The sequence below is a fragment of the Microtus oregoni genome, unplaced genomic scaffold, assembly GCF_018167655.1.
Source record: "Microtus oregoni isolate MIOR12 unplaced genomic scaffold, Mior012 000118F_ref0000498, whole genome shotgun sequence".
NCBI lineage: Eukaryota > Metazoa > Chordata > Mammalia > Rodentia > Cricetidae > Microtus > Microtus oregoni.
In genome coordinates this window covers 1,990,286-2,011,038 of record NW_024544747.1, presented here as the reverse complement: position 1 = coordinate 2,011,038, position 20,753 = coordinate 1,990,286, and the positions used below count along the sequence as shown (strand labels likewise).

The following is a 20,753-nucleotide window of genomic DNA, read 5'->3' as shown; positions in this document are numbered from 1 at the left end:
AACTTGCTGTCCCAGGAATCCTGGGCTACCCACTGAAGTTGGTCTATAAAAAAAACAAACAAGGTGAAGGTAAAAGAGGAAGCAGTACAAAGTTAGTTGAAGAAGCAGGTAGAAGATCTGACCTCCTCTGCAGGAGCATCCTGCTGGCCAGACCTAGGAGAACGAGACAGGACGCTGCTGCTGAGAACACTTGGTGGTCCTCTCTGGATGCTAGATGGTTGGCAGAACCCAGCAAGCCAAGCCCTGGGGTATCTTATTACTGCTGAGTAGAATTCAGTTGGTGGGCTGACAAGGTGATCCCAGCTTTGTTAGCACTGTGGGTCACCTGGATGTCTCACTTCTCTGCAGCACGGGAGTAGATGCCTCTAGAAGCCAAGACCCTGCACTAGGGAGAAAAGAAGGCCACCCTGATTGATTCTACTGGTGCTAACCCCTGCTTCTTCCCCAATCATGGCAATATATGTTTTCTATGTTGGAAATAAAATGGCATTGTTAAATGAGCTAGCTTTTGGTTGTTTGGATGCAGGGCCTGTTGTCTGAGAAATCACATCTCCATCACACACAGGAAGTAGAGAGGGAGAATTAGCTGTAAGTAGAGAGGGCAAGGCTTTAAGTTCTCTAAGCCCACCCACAGTGACATACTTCCCCTAAGAGGCTCTTGTGCTACAAGTTCCATAATCTCCCGAAACTGCACCACCAACTGAATTTAGAGAAGACATTTCTCTTTCAAACTACCATGCCCACTGGGCTAATCCACAAGCCCCAGTGTAATCTTTAGTTCAAAGGAACCCTTTGCTACAAAATTAATCTCAAAAAAAAAAAATCCAAAAGGAAGGCTGGGCATGTGGGTGCATCACTTTAATCCCAGCATTCAGGAGGCAGTGGCAGATAGCTCTCTGTGAGTGCCAGGTCTACATAGTGAGACTCGGTCTCCAAAATAAATAAATAAATAAATCAGGAGGTTACCACCTGTAAATTGAAAAAAGAGAGAGATTTTTGCCAAGTGAGATGGTGTGCGCTCTAGTCCTTGTACTGGGGAGTGGAGGGAGGGAGATTTATTGGACGTTATCCTTGGCTAATTAGCAAGCTCAACAAGTCTAGGATTTGTGAGATATTTCTGTCTCCACATAAAGAAAGAGCCGGGTGGGGGTGATACACGTCTTTAATCCCAGCACTCAAGAGGCAGAGGCAGGAGGATCTCTGTGATTTGGAGAGGAGGTCTAGGAAGAAAGACCTTTTCGAGCCTTTCCTGATGATCCCTTGGACTCTCAGAGCAATAGAAAAGCACTAGCCAGGTGTAAATGCCTATAATCCCAGCTCTGTGGAGCCCAAGCAGGAGGATCACAAACTCAATGGCAGCCTAAGAGCCCATCTCAAAAGAAAAGCTGGAGGTGGAATTCAACAGCAGAATACTTGTGTTGCATGCCTGCAGCCCTGGGTTTGAGACTCAGCAGAGCAGAAACTACAGGATAAGAGCGGCCTTTGTGCCCATTGGGCTGATAAACTGCTCTGCAGACAATATTCCTGTCAAGAAGAACCATGTCTATAACATGTTTAAATGTTTCAGGGAATACAAAATAAGTGATTAGAAATGTAAATGTTTAGGGAAATGTAAATGACTTTTGTACATTCAGGGCTGCTGCTTCTTCTTCATCGTCTTTGTCTCCTTCTTATTCTTATTCTTATTCTTCATCTTGGTATTTTGAGAGAAGGTTTCTGTGTAGCTTTGGTGGCGGTCCTAGCACTAGTTCTTGTAGACCCGGTTGGTCGTCTTCTGCCTCACGAGTGCTGGGATTAAAGGCATGTGCCACCAACAGCCAACCATACAGGGCTTCTTTTTCTGACTTTCAGGTTTTTTGTTTGTTTGTTTGTTTGTTTTTTGGAATTTCATGTTGTCAAGGCTGGCCTTGAACTCACTATGGAATGAGGCTGGTTTTGATTTCCTTGCATCCAGTATTCATTTCCTTGCATTCAGTATTTTGAGTTCAGACATGTGGCAGCAGCCTACCTTGTGTGTATGTGTGTGTGCACCTGTGGTCATGCGTGTATGAAAGTGAGGGAATCTTGTGGGTGTCTTCCTCTTCTCTCCCCAGCTTACATTTTGAGACAAGGACTCTCACTGACCCTGGAGCTCACAGACTGGCTAGGCTGCTGGGGAGGAGCTTCAGGGATCTGCCTGTCCCAACTGTCCCCAGCTTTTACATGATGCAAGGAATCTGAACTCCAGTCTTCATGCTTACACAGCAGGCATTTTACTGACCGAGGCTTCTCCCTCGCCCCTCTTTCCAACCTTTGCAAAGTCTGAAGTTGCTTCTCAATAAGAAAGTGTTTTAAAACTGAACTGTATAACTCGGCGGTGGTGGCACAGGTCTTTGGAGGCAGGCAGAGGCAAGCAGATTTCTGTGAGTTCAAGGCCAGCCTGCTCTACAGAGTGAGTCCTAACTGCTTCCATCACTACTTAGATGCCATGTCTTGAAAAAGCAAAAATACATGGAGAGATAAAATAAAATAAAAAAGCTCCAAATTTAGACCATACAAGATAGCGACACACTGTCTCTTGAGTGGTAGGATTGCACGCATGTGCTACCACATCCGGCTTTATACAGAAACTTTGAGGGCTCAGTTGGGGAAGGCGCTTGCTACCAAGCCTGATGAATTCCGTCCTCTAGACCTCCATTGTGAGAGGTGAGAACAGACTCCGTTTGGTTATCCTCTGGCTTCCACATATGCTCCATGCCACGAATATTCACTCATAAACAAATAAGCACATAATAAAATGATGATAAAAGGAAACAGGACCAAGCTGGGCATGGCGACACGTAGCTTTAATCCCAGCACTTAGACATGATCCTTATACTTTTAGACCTTGAACTTCTGATTCTTCTAAGTTGAAGGAGAAGGATCAGAACTCTCAGGCCAACCTTGGCTCAACATTTCCCAGTTGGAGGCTAGCCTGGGTTATATGAGACATGGTCGTAAGTAATAAAGAAGTGGACCTAGAACCCGTGTGATGCTCTATGCCTGAAATCTCACCAGCTGGGAGGCAGACAGAAGGATTATAAATTCAAAGCCAGCCTGAGTTACATACCAAGTTCCATGCCTGCCTGGACTGTATAGTAAGATCCTGGCTCCACAAAAAAACCCAACAAGGATTAGTTGAATATGGCAGCACATGCCTTTAATCCCGCACTCAGAAGCAAGAGATCTTTGTGGGTTCAAGATCAGTGAATATATGGAGTTTCAGGACTACAAAGAGACCCTGTCAAAGCAATGACAAAAAACAAAATCAATAATTGACTGAGGGAAGAAAAGGGAGAAGGAGGTAAAGACATCACGCACTAGTTGAGTATATGTACACACACATGACCATACATGGTACATACATACATACACACACACACACAAGCTGGGGTGGTGGCACATGTCTATACTTGAGTTCTTCCAGAGGTCCTGCAAATATGATGTCCCTATTGCAAAAATAAATCGAAACGTAAATAAAAGAAAAGATTTAAAGTAAGGACAGTTAAATGCACCATGGGATCCCCTACATTATGGAATAATATGGATCTGGGAAGATGAATAAAAATTTCTTAGCCAGCCTCGGTGGCACATGCCTGTAACTCTAACACCTGAGAGGCAGAGACAGGAAGATCAGAAGTTCAAGGTCATCCTCAGTTAAATATTGAATTTGAGGTCAATTTGGGTTTCAAGAAATCATCTCTCAAAAATGAATAAAACCTTGCAGTAAGAGCCTCAGTTATTAAGTAGACACACCTGTGAAGACAGACCCTCAAAGAGTTGCCTTCACCTGATTGGCCAGCAGACATGACTACAGGGTGTGTTCTTAATTGTTAATTCATGCAGGGGAGCCTAGGCTCATTGTGGTGGATAATGTGATCCTGGGACAGGTGGTTCTGTTGTACAAGGAAGGTAAAGACAGAGAGACAAAGCCAGTAAGCAGCCTTCATCCATGGTCTCTGCTTCAGTTCCTGCCTCCAGCTTTGAACCTCAGCTTTCCTCATTGATGGATGGTGAAGTATAGTAGAAAACAAACCCCAGTCTATCCGAGTTGCTATCAGTCATGGCGTTTATCACAGCAGTGGAAACTTAACAAGGAAAGACCCAAAATGTGAGTAGACCTCTCAGCCATTTCAGTCCCTTGGGGGAGCCTCCCATTGACTATCACAATAAAGACCAGTATTTCCTGAGGGTCTAATTCTCTACAGTGGTGCAACCACCCTAGAAGATTCCAGCCAGGGCTTGTTAAGATTAACCCTTTCTGGTCCTGACTGAAGGCAGGTTTTGCTGTGAGGCCACTCTACCTTGAGACCAAATAAGGCTTGGTCCCAGCCATCCATCCCAGAAGGCTGTTCACGTCACCCCTGAGAGATAAGCAAGGTCAAAGCACTGACAAGAGTCAAAGGTCACCTTCCAGAGCAGATCTAGAGCTGCAAGTGGCTCTAGCAGATGTGATAACTCAAATGGACTTATAACAGACATCGATAGAAAATTCCATCCAAACAGAAAAGAAAATACCTTCTTCTCAGCACCTCATGGAACCTTCTCAAAAATTGAGCACATACTAGGTAACAAAGCAAACCTCAACAGATACAAAAAATTTTAAACACCCCATGCATCTTATCAGATCTCCATGGCTTAAAATTAGACTTCAACAGCAATGCTAATTCCAGAGCCCACAAACACACGGAAATTAAACAATGCTCACCAGCCACAGGTCTCCTTGCCTTCCAGCTTGCTGGATGAAAGCAGGCTATGTAGATTCAGGTAGGGGTTTGGGGATATGCGGTAGTCCTTTGGGAGCTCAACCAACAGTGACACCCCAGGGGTGGTTGGCAGGGGCACATTGTCCTTCAGGAGGCTTCTAACAAAGACTGGGGCCTCAGAGCCCCACAGCGGCTGGGTGTGGAGTGAGCTGGGATGTTGGGGGATGCAGACTCATGAGCTCCCGGTCACCCCAGAAGGGCCCAGCAGTGGTGGTAGTAAGGGATTGTGGCTTCCCTCAGCAGGTTGCAGTTCCAGAGCCAGCATCACCACCTGAAGACACCTCGCCAAGGAGGGAATTGGCAGGTTGGGCACCTGCCTGGAGGGTACCCAGAGGGGAGTCTCCCAGGATCTCAGGTTTCTTCTGGCTCTGGGTATGCAAGGCTAACTGGAGCAGTGCAGTGGACAGGGAAGGTCCGCTGAGCCGTAGAATGAGGGGGCACACCCAAAAGGCCCTGCTGGCCACTGGCACTTCATGCAGCAGAGGACTGAGCAGCAGCTGGAGGGAGGCAGATGGGCCCAGAATGTCCAACAGCAGCAGGATGTTTGGCTCAGGCGGGAGTCCCTTGCCTCGATTGGGAGCCGTGGCCTGGGCAGTAATGAGTGCTGTCAGCTTACTGTGGCCAGGAGGACCTGGAGCACAGAAGGACACACGTAGGTGACTGCCACCCATGGCCAGGCCACCTGCCCTCTGTTCTGCAGCCTCTGCCATCTCTGCTGTCTCATACTCCAGTACTGCAAAGCCCCTCAGCTGCCCACCCTGGTCACATGGCAGGTGAAAGAAGGTGGGCACATCGACCGGGGACAGTGCCTGGCCCAGGGCATCCACATCATTGAAGCCAGGTGGCAGATGGACCACACAGAGGCACCAGGAGTGCAACAAGGCAGGGGACAGCTGCCCAGCATCTGTGCGATGCACATACAGTGTTTGGGGGCCCCAGTGGTTTGCCCGGTAAATCAGCCTTGCCCTGGCAGCCGAGTCTTTCTTCATGTACTCTGCAAAGCCATAGCCCTTAGAGCGGCCTGTGGGCTCTCTGTAAAATACGAAGCAGCGCTCCAGGCTGCCAAAGGGTCACACCAGCTTCTCACACTGTGCCTGGGTCACGCTGGGCGACAGCTTGGCCACACACAACAGAGCATGTGTAGGCTGCAGCTGAACTGACAGCTCCCGCTCTCGAAGCCGGCTCTGGTGGAAGGCCACGATGGCAGCTTCACCCTGCTCCCCTTCCAGCAGGGTCACGAAAGCTGTCCCTTTGTATTCGTCCACCAACTGTCCTTGAATTCATAGTCGCTCAGACGATCGCGATCGCCTACTTCCTGGTTGATCAAGTCCCCCGGAAGACCCCTATTAGTATCATGGCGGCAGTTACGGAACTGGCACTCAGTAAGGTCCAGGCGCTTCCGGATCTCTTCCGGTTCCAAGGACAGCAGCTCCTGTGCAGGTGCTCATCGATAGGCGGTCCACAAAGTTTCCCCTTTGGCCTCCGCTGCCAAGTTGACCAGCGGCCAGTGAGTCAAGAACTTTAAATCTTTGAAGAAAGAATTTGAAGAAGACACTAGAAGATGGAAAGATGTCCCATGCTCTCGGGTAGGCAGAATTAACGTAGTAAAAATGGCAATCTTACCAAAACCAATCTACAGATTCAAAGCCATGTCTATCAAAATCCCAGCAAAATTCTTCACAGACCTCAAAAGAACAATACTCAACCTCATATGGAAAAGCAAAAAGTCCAGGATAACCAAAAGAATCCTGTACAATAAAGGAACTTTTGAAGGCCTCACAATCCCTGACTCAAACTCTACTACAGAGCTACAATACTGAAACCGCCTGGTATTGCCATAAGAACACACAGGAGGACCAATGGAACTGAATCAAAGAATGGATATCAATCCACACACCTGCAAACACCTGATTTTTGACAAAGAAGTAAAACATAAAATGGAAAAAAGAAAGCATATTCAACAAGTGGTGCTGGCATAACTGAATATCAATATGTAGAGGAATGAAAATAGATCCATATCTATTGCCATGCACAAAGCTCAAATCCAGAAGGATCAAAGACCTCAACATGACACTAACCACACTGAACCTCATGGAAGAAAAAGTGGGAAATACACTTGCACAGACTGACACAGGAGACCACTTCCTAAATATTACCCCAGTAGCACAAACACTGTGAGCAACAGTAATAAATGGGACGTCCTGAAACTGACAAGCTTCTGTAAAGCAGAGAACATGCATGGTCAACAAGACAAAATGGCAAGCTACAGATTTGGAAACGATCTTCACCAACCCAACCACCCCCCATCAGACAAAGGGCTGTTCCACAAAATATACAGAGAACTCAAGAAATTGGTCATCAAAGGAACAAATATTCCAGTAAAAAATGTGGTATGGAACTAAACAGAGAACTCTCAAAGGATGAATCTAAAATGGCTGAAAGACACTTAAGGAAATGTTCACCATCCTTAGCCTTCAGAGAAATGCAAATGAAAATAACTCTGATATAACATCTTATACCTGTCAGAATGGCCAAGATCAAAACACCGATGACAGCATATTCTGGAGAGGATATATGGTGGGGTAAATGCTACACTCCTGCATTGCTGGTGGGAGTGCAAGCTGATACAGCCACTTTGAGCATCAGTATGGTGATTTTTCCAAAAATTAGAAAACAACGTTCCTCAAGACCCAGCAATACCACATTTGTATATATATATATATATATATATATATATATATATATACACAAATATTTATATTTTGGATATATATATATATATATCCAAAAGATGAGCAATCATACCACAAGGGCATGTGCTCAACTATGTTCATAACAGTATTGTTTGTCATAGTCAGCACCTGGAAACAACCTAAATGCCCCTCGACTGAAAAATGGATAAGGAAAATGTGGTACATTTACACAATGGAGTACTACACAGCAGAAAAAAATAATGACATCTTGAAATTTGCAGACAAATGGATGGATGTAGAAAGCATCATTTTGAAGGAGGTAACCCAGACCCAGAAAGACAAATACCATGCACTCCCTCATGAGTGGACATAAAGCAAAGAAAACCCAGCCAATCATGCACAAACCAGAGAACCTGGACAACAAAGAGGACCTTAAGAGTGACACACATGGATCTAATGGACATGGCAAGTAGGAAAAGACAACTCCTGAGTAAATTGCGAGCATGGGGGTCATAGGAGAGGGTGGAGGGGAAGGGGAGGCTGGGAGGGGAAGGGAGAAAATTATATCTCACTAAAAACGATAAATGATTGAAAAATGTAGAGCTTGGAGTGGATAGCTGATCTTGTGGTTTCGTCTTGGGTTCGACTGGCAGGACAAACAGGCAGTGGAGACATTTGGAGAAGGTGGGGTGTGGCTGTGAGGGACTGGAGGTCAGACGGTGACAACAATGAGCGCCCTAGCAGTAGGAGAAGGCTCAATGCAGGTGTCCATAGCTGGTATTTCTGAGGCATGAGATCATAAAGGCCTGGAATTAGAACAACACTAACTGTACCAGGGTTTAGAATCCACATAGACAGAGACACAAAACAGAATTAAAATCATCAAAGGGGCCATGAGAGCTAAAGGAGTCTAAGAACACTCAAAAAGGTACTTGGGAGTTGCCCTAGCTCTGAGGTCTGCTCTAAATTTTTCATTTGCATTCTCAAGTATTTTGGTGGTTATTTGGTTTATTTTGGGAGGATTTCCCCCTCTACTTTCCCTAAAATATTGGCCCAGAAGATCAGGTGTCATTGAAGAAACCACATGTGCCAACCCCCTTCAGGAGGTGCGGATTCCGGGACCACTGATGGATTTTTTTCCTCTGATCACTTTGAACATATCAACCCACTGCCTGCTGAGGTCCTAGTTTTCTGTCTGGTGGGAAATTGGATGAAGAATTTATGGAGAAAATGTGACAAAGTCTATTCCTCTCAGCCCCGAAGAAGTTAGTCACTTGCCCTGGAGTGTCCTGGGAAACAGAGCATTGCCACAGCATCCCAGAGTCAGTCAGAGGCTACCATGTTATTCTGATCAATGTGAGTCTACTAAGAAAGGAATTGATTGCTTTGAGAATATATGTGATGGGTTCCATGAACCAAAAGTCATGTCAGTATGTTAGGGTCTGTGAGAAGTGGACCATGCTCCCCATCCACTAATAGATGGGTATCAGTGTGTGCCAGTTGGATTTTGTCAACTTGACACACGCTGGAGTAATCTGAGGAAGAAGGAACTTAACTATCTAATAGGTAAGTCTATGGGGAATTTCAATCAGTGACTGATGTCCCTGGGTTGGAGATCATGGCTGTATATATAAAATAAGCTGGCTTAGAGAGTAAAGGACAGCAAGTCAGTAAGTGGCTTTACTCCATGGTACCTGCTTTGGTTCCTGCCTCGAGGTTCTGGTCTTGACTTCCGGCCCTGACTTCCACTCATGGTAGCTTCTGATAGGAAAGTGAAAGGGAAGTAAAGCTTCCTTCCTCCAGTTGTTTTAGGTCATGATGTTTCTTCACAGGAAGAGAAAGCAAGTATACCGTGTCCATACCCGGTGAAGGACAACCTCCAGTGCCTGTTATAATTCACATGCTCCCACCTACTATGATTATTAAAGTGGAAAGGGTTTCTATTAGGGATTGGATGTGTAATACCCAAGGAAGGATCCTGTGTTTGAACTCTGATCCCTAGCATGTGGACATGTTTCAAAGTTGGGGAAAACCTAGTAAATAAACCCAGAAGGAAAAGGTAGGTCATGGGGTGTTGAAGAATATTATTTTAAGGTGTGTGACTTCTGTTTAGGTTGCACTTGTTGAACTCTGTGAAGCTGTGATGCTTTGCCTGTCTAAAACACCTGGTAGGCTAATGAAGATTTTAATGGCCAAACGTAAGGCAGGAGAAAGGATAGGTTGGTCAGTCACACAGAGAGTATAAATGGAAGGAGAAATCGTAGAGGAAGGAACAGAGAAAGAGCAAGAGAACAAGGAGAGGAGGATGCTAGGGGAAGCTATCCAGTTACCCAGCCACTGAGTAATAATCAAAGTAAGATACACAGAGTTTTGTTTTTTTTTTTTATTAAAAAAAAAAGCCTAAAAAGCCCAGAGCCAGAGTCAAAGGTGGACAGAATAATTCAAAGATAAGAAAAACTGGAAAGGAACAAGCCAAGCTAAGGCTAGTAAGTAAGAAGAAGCTACTGTGTATAATTTAATTGGGAGCTGGGTGTCAGGTCCCCAAAAGAACAAAAGAATGAAAAGAACAAACACGATCCACAAAAAAGGGAGATACAGTGAAGGCTAACTGGGTGTAACCAGCCTCCCCAGGCCCCTACCTGCCAACTGACCAGGGTAGCCTTCCTGTACTTAGGGACAGAATGTGAAGAAAACCAGTGATCTAAGCCAAGCCATCATTGGTCCATTTCTTGCTCTGACCTCACAATGACAGAACCCTGTTTCTTAACTGCTCTGGCTGAGGCTGCCTCCTCTCCTTACAGTTGAGAGGCTGATCTTCAGTTGAAATAGTGATTTAGATAGAAGTGAGCTGGTCCACTTGGTGGATATTCATTAGCTTTTGAATCTGAACACAGTGAGTTTCCTTCTAAGGTCACAGATTTGGGGTTTAGAGGTTTGTGTTTCCAGGATTGAAAATAACCCTTTCTTCCTTTCTTTCTTCCTCGGTCTGGGGTATAATTTGGGGCAATTTTTATTATCTGCATCAATTAGATGTTTACTCTATTTTAATCTTTAGTTTTAATATTTTCTCTGGGTTCATTCCTTCGTTCACCATTGTAAAACATTTGTTTACATTGACTCTCCAACATGAGTATTCTCACTGTGACATTGACCTTCACGCACATGGAAAGCTTTGACCACATTCCCCTGATTTCACTGCTCCTTCCCACCCTTTCCAAGTCCCTTGGGGTTCTCACTTACTAACTCAGTCAGGTACTTTTCTAGTCCAGGCCAAGTCATGTGGACTCCTGTCCAGAGGACTGACAGGCACACTGGATGGTGTCCTAAGGAAGGGCAGAGATGGATTTCTGCCTGTGCTCTAGCAGAAAGCCTCCTCCAAAGTGGTTATCTTAGGATCTTCCTGGCAGTTCAAAGTCAGGGCTGGAGAGGGCCAGAAGTAACAGTTAGATCCCATTTTGGGATGCTAATGATGGAACAGGGCAGCTGAAAAGGATTCAAGAACAGAAAACGTGAAAGTCTAAAAAGAACCTGTTCTTTGAGGAAGAGAGGAAGTTTCCTTGGTGGGACATGGCACACCAGGTCCCTCCACTATCTTCTGTCCTTCTGTGTGCCTGAAACTGGCCTTTTGTGGGACGTTTTCATTTTCTATCAGGGGACAAGGTGATTGCAGTACTAAAGCTCGTGTGTTATCAGGCACGGGGTGGGGGCAATAATCATTTGGAAGCAAAGGATCAGTTCTGTTGGCCAGAGACCTCAAGGAACACATTCTTGAACAAAACTACCTAGTGCTGGGATGTTCTGCCCAGCACTCCAGAGACCCACCCCAAATACCTGTCCTTTTGGAAAAGCAGGGGGACATTTTGTTGACAAGGACTGCCTTTATTTGATTATCACAAGCCTGGGCTAGAGGAAAACTCTTTCATCTCATCCTTTCTTTATTTTTGCAGACAGGGAGCCTCTCAGTGTGGCTCTGGCTGGTATGGAACTTGGTTTGTAGACCAGGCTGGCCTCGACCTCACAGAGAGCTGCTAGCCAGTAACTTAGTGTGTAATGTGTGCATATACGATGCCTTAAGGGAGTGAACTTTGTATTGACAGAGAAGGAAAGTCCTGCTTGAACTCTCGTAAACTTCCATCCAGTTTCTTTGGCTTCTGCCCCATAGCTGGTTCTGGGTGGGTCCTGTGAGGTCCATTTAAAGGGTAAATCTGTTGATTACTTAGGCAAGGTGAAGACAGCATAGCTTCAAGAACACAAAAAGGCTGAGTGCCACCCTCCCACCTCAGGTGTTGATGTCACACTCATGACACACTTGTGTCCATTGTGATGAGGAGCAGCGGGCTGCTTTCTGCCACCCGGCTAGCTTTGCCTGAAATAATTACACAGAAACTGTATTCTTTTAAACACTGCCTGGCCCATTAGTTCCAGCCTCTTATTGGCTAGCTCTTACATATTGATCTAACCCATTTCTAATAATCTGTGTAACACCACAAGGTGGCTTACCAGGTAAGATCTTCACCTGCTTCTATCTGGAGTGGGAGAATTATGGTGACTACTTGACTCAGCTTCTAGCTCCCAGCATTCTGTTCTGTTTACTCTGCCTACCTAATTTTCTGTCCTTTGAAAGGGCCAAGGTTAAATTTCATTTAACCAATGAAATTAACACAAAACAGACGACTCTCCCCCATCATTTTCCCTTTTTCTGCTTAAACAAAAAAGAAAGGCTTTCACTTTAACATAGTAAGATTACATATAACAAAACAGTTATCAAGCAAGAATTACAGGTACAATATCTATTTTGTCCTTTATCATAACTAAGGAAAACTATAACTATCTATCTATTCTTCAACTCCATCAAAGACTCCAGAAGGATATAATATTACCTAAGTAAATGAGAAGTAAGCAACTTACAAAACTCTAGAAATCACAGAGACATCTCGCTGCCTGGACAGTCACCCAAAGTTCCTCTGTACCATTGGGGCATCCATCTTCAGCCTACAGGCCCATGGTATCCAGAGCCATTTCCATGAAGCAGGAAATTTCAAAGGCAGTTCAGTCACTATCTGTTGTGTCCTGCAGAATGTCTCACAGACACTTTCATGAATCAGGAACCCCGAAAGATCATCTCACCTTTAGGCAAGTTCAGCAGTCCTCTTTCTGTGGGTTCTTTGTGTCCAGTCCAGTTTATGCAACAGTCCAGGCAAGAGCAGTTTCTTGCCAAAATGGCTATCAAACTCCATAAGGAGCCTCTTCGATGCCCATCTTCCTCTTGAAGTAGATTGGTGCTGCCAGAAGCAGACGTGTCTCATTGTCATGAAAAGCCCTAAGTTATTAAAACATCAAATGCCATATTCTGCAGTCTTTGAAAGATATGAAGAATGTCTATCTAATTGAAATGTATCTATATATATCTAGAAAATCTAATGAACATGACTACAAATTTGACTATTATAGATGATTATCCATTAACAACCTATATACATTACATTTTTAAATGAACTACACAATCACAATACCTTAATCAAGCTTAGAAATACATATACATATAACAAAATTGACCTTAAAATCCACAAAACTGCAAATTATTCATATCTCTATCAGTCCATGTCCTGTGTCTCACAGCCAAGGTTACTTTTGAAGCACTGGGACCCTCAATATGTACAAGACAAAAGCAGTCCTTGCCCTTCTGTTTGCTTTTGCTTTTTGGTTTGGTGAGAGAGGGTCTCCTGTAGTACAGGCTGGCCTCAAGACCACTGTGTAGCCAACGATGACCTGAACTGCTGGTCCTCCTGCCTCAACTTTCCTAGCTTTAATAATTGCCATGTGCCGGGCCACAGTGGTGCATGCCTTTAATCCCAGCAATCCGGAGGCAGAGGCAGCTGAACCTCTGTGACTTTGAGGCCAGTCTGGTCTACAGAGTGACTTCCAGGACAGCCGTGATTGTTAAATAGAGAAACCCATCCTGACAAACCAATAAAAAAAGCCAAGTGCTCACCTTTATAAGACTTTTCTTGTTTTTCTGTCAATTTAATGGCCTAACCCGAATCTACCTGTATTTTAATTACTATCTTCTCCCCAGGGCCTGACAGTCAACACCTCACCACATAGGCTGAGGCCTAGCGGGATTTCTGGTCCCGCTGGTACCAGCTTGGCCACAGTCACCAAATGTAAGTTTTAACTAAGCCTCTTTTCTTCTATTTACCAATAAAGACTTGGGAGTCAGAGCCGGGCAGTGTTGGCGCACGCCTTTAATCCCAGCACTCAGGAGGCAGAGGCAGGCGAATCTCTGTGAGTTCGAGGCCAGCCTGGTCTACAAGAGCTAGTTCCAGGACAGGAATCAAAAGCTACGGAGAAACCCCGTCTCGAAAAAATTCATAAAAAAAAAAAAAAAACACAAAAAACCTTGGGAGTCAGATGTTGGGGTGATAACCTGCTAGCTCAGAGAGGCCAAGAAGCAACGAATCTACTTTCCTATTTGGACAGAGACCCAGCAAAAAAAGCATCTCTTCACTCATCCCAAACTAAAAAGACCCTGAATAGCTAAGTGTCTCCCTACACCTTCCTGTGCATCTCTCTCTTCCTATATTACTGGCTACTTTGTTCTTCCTTGGCTAATTCTAGTCAACTAGTTGCTCACTCCGCTCCCTGAGTTTCTTTGTTTTTCTTTTCTTTCTTTATTTCAGTTTGTTGAGACAGATGGATAGGCATGCCTTGCAGAGTGAGATTGGATATTTATTTAGTGGGTATGGAGGGAAGGGGAAAAAGGAGAAGAGCAGAGAGGCAGAGAGAGACAGAAACAGAAGAGGGAAGAGGAGAGGTAGGGAGAATGGAGTAAGGCAGAAGCTTCCTCTTCGGGAGGAGAGATGGGAAAAGCCACATTCCCCTGATCTCACTGCTTCCTGGCCACCCCTCCCAAGTCCCTTCATGTTCTCATTTTTTCACTCAGCCGATCTGTACTAGGTGACAGAAGGGGAAAAAAAACCCGTGAGCTGTGAAAAGCCACCATTTGTCCTTTTCTTGCTCTGACCTCACAATGACAGATGCCTGTGCCATCACATCTCTGGCTGAGGTTGCCTCCTCTCCTTACAGTGCAAGCGGGTTCGTGAGGTGGAAAGTGGTTGGAGCTCTGTGCTGGTGAAAGAGACTGTTTGGACTTTCAAGATCTGCTGGATTCCAACATAGTAAGTTTCCCTCCAGCTTTGTTGCCTTTGATTGTTGTTGTTGTTGTTGTCTGTGTATTTATTCATTTTCTGGCTTGATTTATGAGCCTACTTTTTCATGTTTTTTCTTTAATCTGTTTATTTTGTGAGTGTATGGGAGGAGAATTCAAGACAGAAAGTCTCTGTGTAGCTATGGCCTTCCTGGAACTCAGTCTGTAGATATGGCTGGCCTCAAACTAAAAGATTACCTGCTTTGCCTTCTGAGTGTTGGGATTAATGGCATGTGCCACCACAGCCCGGTAGTTTTTATATTTAAGTTGTGCATCTTGGGGTATAACTTTTATTATTTTTATTTTATGTGTATGAGTATATTGTTTTCTTTCTTTGTGTGTACCAAGAGCCTCGCCCCTGTGGAGGTCACAAGAAGAAGACAGATTAGCTAGAACTCGAATAACAATTGATTGTGAGCACCATGTGTGTTGGGCCTTGAACCAGGGTTCTCTGAAAGAGCAGGAGGTGCTGTTAAACACTAACTCATCTCTCCAGAACCTCTCTCTTTAGTTTTGCTTCTTCATTTACTTTTGTTATGTGTTCTTTGGTCCGTTTCTCTTTTCTCATATCAAGCCTTTCCTTGTTATGGCGTACCATATCATAGGAACAATTTAGTCCTGGCAATCGCAGGAACATCTCTAATGCATTCTGAGCACTTGATCATGTGATTAACCCACACTGCTATGCTTTCTTCTCACACGACCTCCTCCACATTCCTAGGAGCCTCCTCTTATGTTGAGGACCTCCTCCTGCTCCCATGTTCCACATATGAGAGAAGAAAAGTGACACATTTGAAGGACTGGCTTTTCCCATGTAGAGCGATCTTCTCCAGTGACAACCATGTTCTTGAGAGCCCCACAGTTTCATCCTTCTCTATGGCCGTCCTTCTATATGACTGTGGCACTCTTGCCCTTAATTCTGTGTCAATGTTGTGTTGTCAGTCTAAATGCGTAGAGATATCCTTGCAAGGATCCTTGGGACCATATTGTAACCATGAAGTATGGCCTGGCTTATGTGAATTTGGTGAAAAGTATTAAGTAGTATTATTAAGGACTTTACATCTATGTTCATCATGGAAATAGCCTCTATTTTTCTTCATTGTGTTTTCCTGGTTTGGGCATGAATGAGTTTGGAACTGCTAAGGACCTTTCTATTTTGTGGAGTATTGAGGAACACTGACATTTGTTTTCAAGAGATTGGAAGGATTCATCAGTAGGTTTGCCTGCTCCTGGGCTTTCCTATGCAGATTCTTTCCTCATAAATATTTCAATCTTGTTCTTTATCATATCTTCTTACTTGAATTTATATCAAGAAGTTTCTCAATTCCATCCACATTTTCCAGTCCATGAGAAGGACTCTCAAGGTTTTCAAAAACAGATTTCTTTGGGAGATGGGTTAGCCTGGAGAGACAGCCCAGCAGTTAGGAGCATGGACTCTTCTTGCAAAAGACCAGGTCTGCCTCACAGCAATCCCATGACAACATAACTTCCTGAAGTGCCGCACCTAGGGGATCTGTTGCCGTCTTATGTCTTTCCAGGTCATAGAAATAAAATTAATCAAAAAGACTTATATCACTATTTAAAATTATATATAGTACATGTGAGTATACATTTAGGCGACCTCAAGTGTGTGTTTGTGTGTATACGTAAGTGTGTGTGTGCGTGCGCGCGTGTGTGTCTGTGTTTGCCCTTGTGATCGTCCACGCATGTGTTTGGATGCCCTCAGAGGTCAGAGGTATAGGATCTCCTAGAACTGGAGGCAGTGATCCACCTGACCTGGGTCCTGAGAACCAAACACAGGTCCTCTGCCGAAATAATAAACCTTCTGACCTCCTGAGCCATCTCCCCACCAAGACACTCTGGGTTTTCGGGGTTTCTGTTGTCTCATCAACTTCTCATGCATATGATTTTATTAGTATCTTGTCTCTCAATGAGTGTTCAGCTCAAGTAAGAGGATGATTCTCCTGTCCAATCAGTGGCTCGTAGCTTCTGCGACCCTTTGTTTTATTCTCTCCGTTTCTGGGTGAATCCGGCCAACCTGACCTGTGTTATGTTCTGCTGTCCACTGCTTTGGAAGGTACTTCCTTCCCTTCCTGAGCACTACGTAGCTGGTTAGGTTGCCTGAAATATCGGTGACTCTTTTTCTCTTTGGAATGTAGGAATTGATAGTGATAAACATTCTCATTGGTGTGATTTAAACTGTTTGTTTAAAGTTCCCGTTGTGTTTCAGCGAGAACCTGGCCATGGAGGAGGTCAGAGAGACCCTCTACTGTGACAAGGAGACATTTAGCAGTATCTATCAAATGCTGACAACTCTGGGACGAGGAACCTTTGCCACAGTCAAACTGGCCTTTCACATGCCCACTGTCAGCTACGTGGCTGTGAAGATTCTGGCAAATGTGAATGGGGACTGCGCCCGGAACAACAATGAGGTTGATATAATGAGATCCCTCGTTCATCCGCATATAATCAGGTTCCTTCAGGAGGTGCAGACACGGGACATGACATATCTCATAATGGATTACGCCTCCAAAGGGGACCTGTTGCGTCAGATTCGCAAACCGGGAGGCTTACAGGAGTGCGAGGCTCGAAGGCTGTTTGGACAGGTAGTACAGGCAGTGAAGTACTGCCACGACAACTGTATCGTCCACAGGGACATTAAGGCAAATAACATCTTGATCGACGCCTCTGGAAATGCCAAGCTCTGTGATTTTGGCCTGGCAGTCAGAGTTGTCCCTGGGACAAAACTAAAGACTTTCTGCGGCACTCTGGCCTACTGTGCCCCGGAACTCTTTGGAGTGGACCCATACGATGGCTATGCCAGCGATGTTTGGAACTTAGGCGTGCTCCTCTACTACATGGTGGCCAGGCACCTTCCGTTCCAAGCGAGCTCTCCTATGGGGTTAAAGCAGCAAATTTTGGCTGCAAACTTCAGCGTTCCTCATCATGTCCCACTTGATATTTTCAATGTGATCGTGGAAATCTTCATGATCAGCCCCAACAGGAGGCCCACCATCAGTCAAATCCTGACGCGCCCCATGATCAGGGACAGCCAGGCACGGGAATACATCCAGAGTCTCCCAGGCACCCTGAGCCCTAGCATTGTCGGCACCATGGCAGGTGAAGAAATACTTGAGTGTCTAGAAGACCAAAAATTTAATCAGGCGACGGCCACACACCTGAGTCTGCAACACCAGGCACCCGGGGGAGACAGCTGCCATCACCGGGTGAAACCCACAAAACCCATGGAGCCAGGCCTTGTCCTCAACCTGGCCGATCTTCACACCTTTTCTGGGACTCTCAGGAAAGCTGCTGAGCCTACTTCCCGAACCTTCATCGTGCCATCTGAGCCCCAGAAGAAAGAAGATGCGAATTCCAGGCAGGGTGGCAGAAGGCATAGCGTGCCTGCCACCCTGTGCTGCCAGCCAAGGAGGATCCACCTTGCCCACCTATCCCACCTGCGCTGTCCTGTGGCTGATTCCCTCATGAGCAGCAGCCTGGACAGCAGCAAGAGTTTCTCTCCATCGATGATCAGGTTGTGTGGCAGCCTGACGGCGAGTGCCCAGCCATTTTGCTCTCTGTACCACCCTCATGGGGCAGACCACAATGAGGCAGCAAATGATGCAGAGAAAGGCTGGAGCTCACTGGGGACGGCTCTGCGTGTAACCCCCAAAGGCTCCTCCCTTGGAGACACACTGCAGGAAGAAGTGACCACCAGACAGGAAGAGGCCATCAGCCCTGGTCAGCGCCAGGATGCCGGGCCAGCTTCCTCCCGAAACCAGAGGCGTCAACGCTGGAAGAGGATCAAGAAAACCATTGTCAATGGCTTCCGGCACCTATGTTGCTGCCTGCCTCCTGCAGAGAGTAACCATGCCTCCCGTGAGAACCAGGCTCCACAGTCAGGGGATCCTAGAGGCACCCATAGAATTAGGTGAGCACCTTTCTCATTTCATCTGATTTGTACTTTTCGTCCTGTCCTTTGTGATAAATGATGCCTGTGTCCACTCGTGGCACACTGTGAGCATAACAATCTGTCACTTCAGAAAGACCAGGTGTCCCCTGCAGTGTGACCTCAGGCTTGTTGAGCAACATGGGGACAGCAGAGATGCTGAGTGAAGTAGGGAGAGGTGGGGGCAAGGCCAAAGGAGGCAAAGATTCCTTGGAGGACCAGTCAGGTACTTGGGCGCTGCAGGGCAGTGCACTAAGTCTTGTGTGTTTTGAAGTCACTAAGAGTCTCCTTCCTGTGCCTTTCTCTTTGAAGCCCCGAAGAGGTCAAGCCCCAGCTCAGTGGCTTCTGAGCCACGAGTTGGGGATCGGTCTGGATGAGATTCAGACAGCCCCTCTGGGGACCCATGCCAGATGCCCAGGACACTGTCTGGCCACAGGCACCTCCCGCAGAGGAAGCGCTGTCTAATCCAGAGAACATCTATCTCTCCAGGTAAAATCCCAGGCAGGAAGGGTAGGCTTCCCACAGGGTCTAGCTCAGTGTGGAGGACTGAGGTGCAAAGGTGCCCTAGGTGCAAAGGCTGTCTTGTGGAACAATAGCGCCTTGCCCTCTCCCCATGCCTGCGGAAACATCAGAAGAGGTGCTCTGGGTAGTGACTGTCCTTTGCCCAGTTTCTCTGCAGAGAACATGGTCTTCTCCATAGAGTGAGACTTCCCTCCCCCAAGGAGAGTATTCCTAGTCAGCCTGCCCTAAGTTGGGTTGCCAGGTTGAGAATGTGTCCTGCAAGCAGCCCTGTAGGACCGACTCCTCTAGAGGGCAGGCTCCTGCAAGAACCTTTAGCAGGAATCCCCACAAGTCATCCCAGCAGGTTCCATTGCTTGAGTCCTCAGACCCAAAGCTTGGGAAAATCTGAGCTGGGGAGTGAGTGACCCCAGGGCAGCAGAGTCCCCCTCTCCACCAATTCTGCCTTCCAGCTACTCACCTCTTGCCTCTGCCTGCTTGCTCCTTCAAGGCCACCATTCTCATCAGTGACAACTAGCTCCTGCACTTACCACCATGTGCCACACCCTGAGGGACTGGTAGGTGTCAGATTGGAGTGAAACCTGAAAACCTAATGAGGGGTCAGCAACCTGCTGTGCCTCCTGCCTCCAGCTTGCCTGAGTCTGCCTGAGTCTGCAACTGGCCAGTGAAATTCTTTAAGAAGGCTTCTGTTTTTCTCAGCCTTTTAAAGGTGAGCAGGGTTTTCCACTTCTTTTGGAGATGGGTGGGGTGTGCTTCCCGGAAGCTGCCTCGTCCATGCCACAGTCACATTGGTAAAATCTCATCTCGTGTTCTTTCTGCCTAGACCTGTCAACCTGTGACAGCAAGAGACCCAGAGAAGACTGTGCGACTGGTGTGGTGGTCCATCTCTCCAGCTGTCTTCCTCATTAGAACCATCCTGGGTATCTACTATATTCAAGAATGTGTCCCAGCATTCAGCGCAGGTCGTTGTGGTGGCGGATATCCCGGCCTCTGGTGCCGCTCTATTCTCCTGCCTCCCCCCCAAATTTTATGGCGAAGTCTCCAGACTCGAATCCCCCTCGTTTCTCCTTGGAGCCCTGAGGTTTCAAGATGCAGAAGTGTGGATTACCCGAGCCCCTCCAGACTTTACCCCACAGTGGTGAGTGGTCACTCCCACCCTGCCCGCTAGGAGAATCCCCCAAACACACACACACACTGGAAACTGAACCCACCCCACACTGTGAACCTAGAACTGTAGACAGCCTTTCTGATAACCCGGATAATCAGCCATGTTCTGTCTGCCCAGGCTGGTTTCTTAAGTCCCAGCATTGTCTGGCCTCGGTTTCTTGAGTCTGGAACTACAAGTGGGTGTCACATGTTCTTTTGTTTTGGAGAATCACTTTTAGTTTGTTTGTTTGTTTGTTTGTTTTTCAAGACAGGGTTTCTGTAGCTTTGGAGTCTGTCCTGCTGTCCTGGAACTAGCTCTTTTAGACCAGGCTGGCCCTCAAATCACCTGCCTCCCGAGTGCTAGGATTAAAGGCGAGCACAGCCACCACTGCCTGGCTTTGTTTTGGAGAATCTTAACATCCTATGCAGTAGTTAAACTCGGATCTTTCTGCTTC

The 20,753-nt window shown here is 46.2% G+C and overlaps 1 protein-coding gene and 1 pseudogene across 1 annotated transcript; one reads left to right on the top strand and one right to left on the bottom strand.

The window, feature by feature from the left end:
- Positions 1-4,722: 4,722 nt before the first annotated feature.
- On the bottom strand, positions 4,723-16,863 carry LOC121444194 (annotated as a pseudogene).
- Positions 16,864-16,927: 64 nt separating this feature from the next.
- Positions 16,928-18,619, top strand: LOC121444193 (sperm motility kinase 2B-like). The gene has a single exon (XM_041645990.1). The coding sequence runs from the start codon at positions 16,928-16,930 to the stop codon at positions 18,617-18,619; it is 1,692 nt and encodes a 563-aa protein (XP_041501924.1).
- Positions 18,620-20,753: the final 2,134 nt, after the last annotated feature.

Bases quoted from the DNA above. Each gene is read 5' to 3' on its own strand.
- LOC121444193 (XM_041645990.1), top strand. From the start codon at position 16,928: ATGGAGGAGGTCAGAGAGACCCTCTACTGTGACAAGGAGACATTTAGC.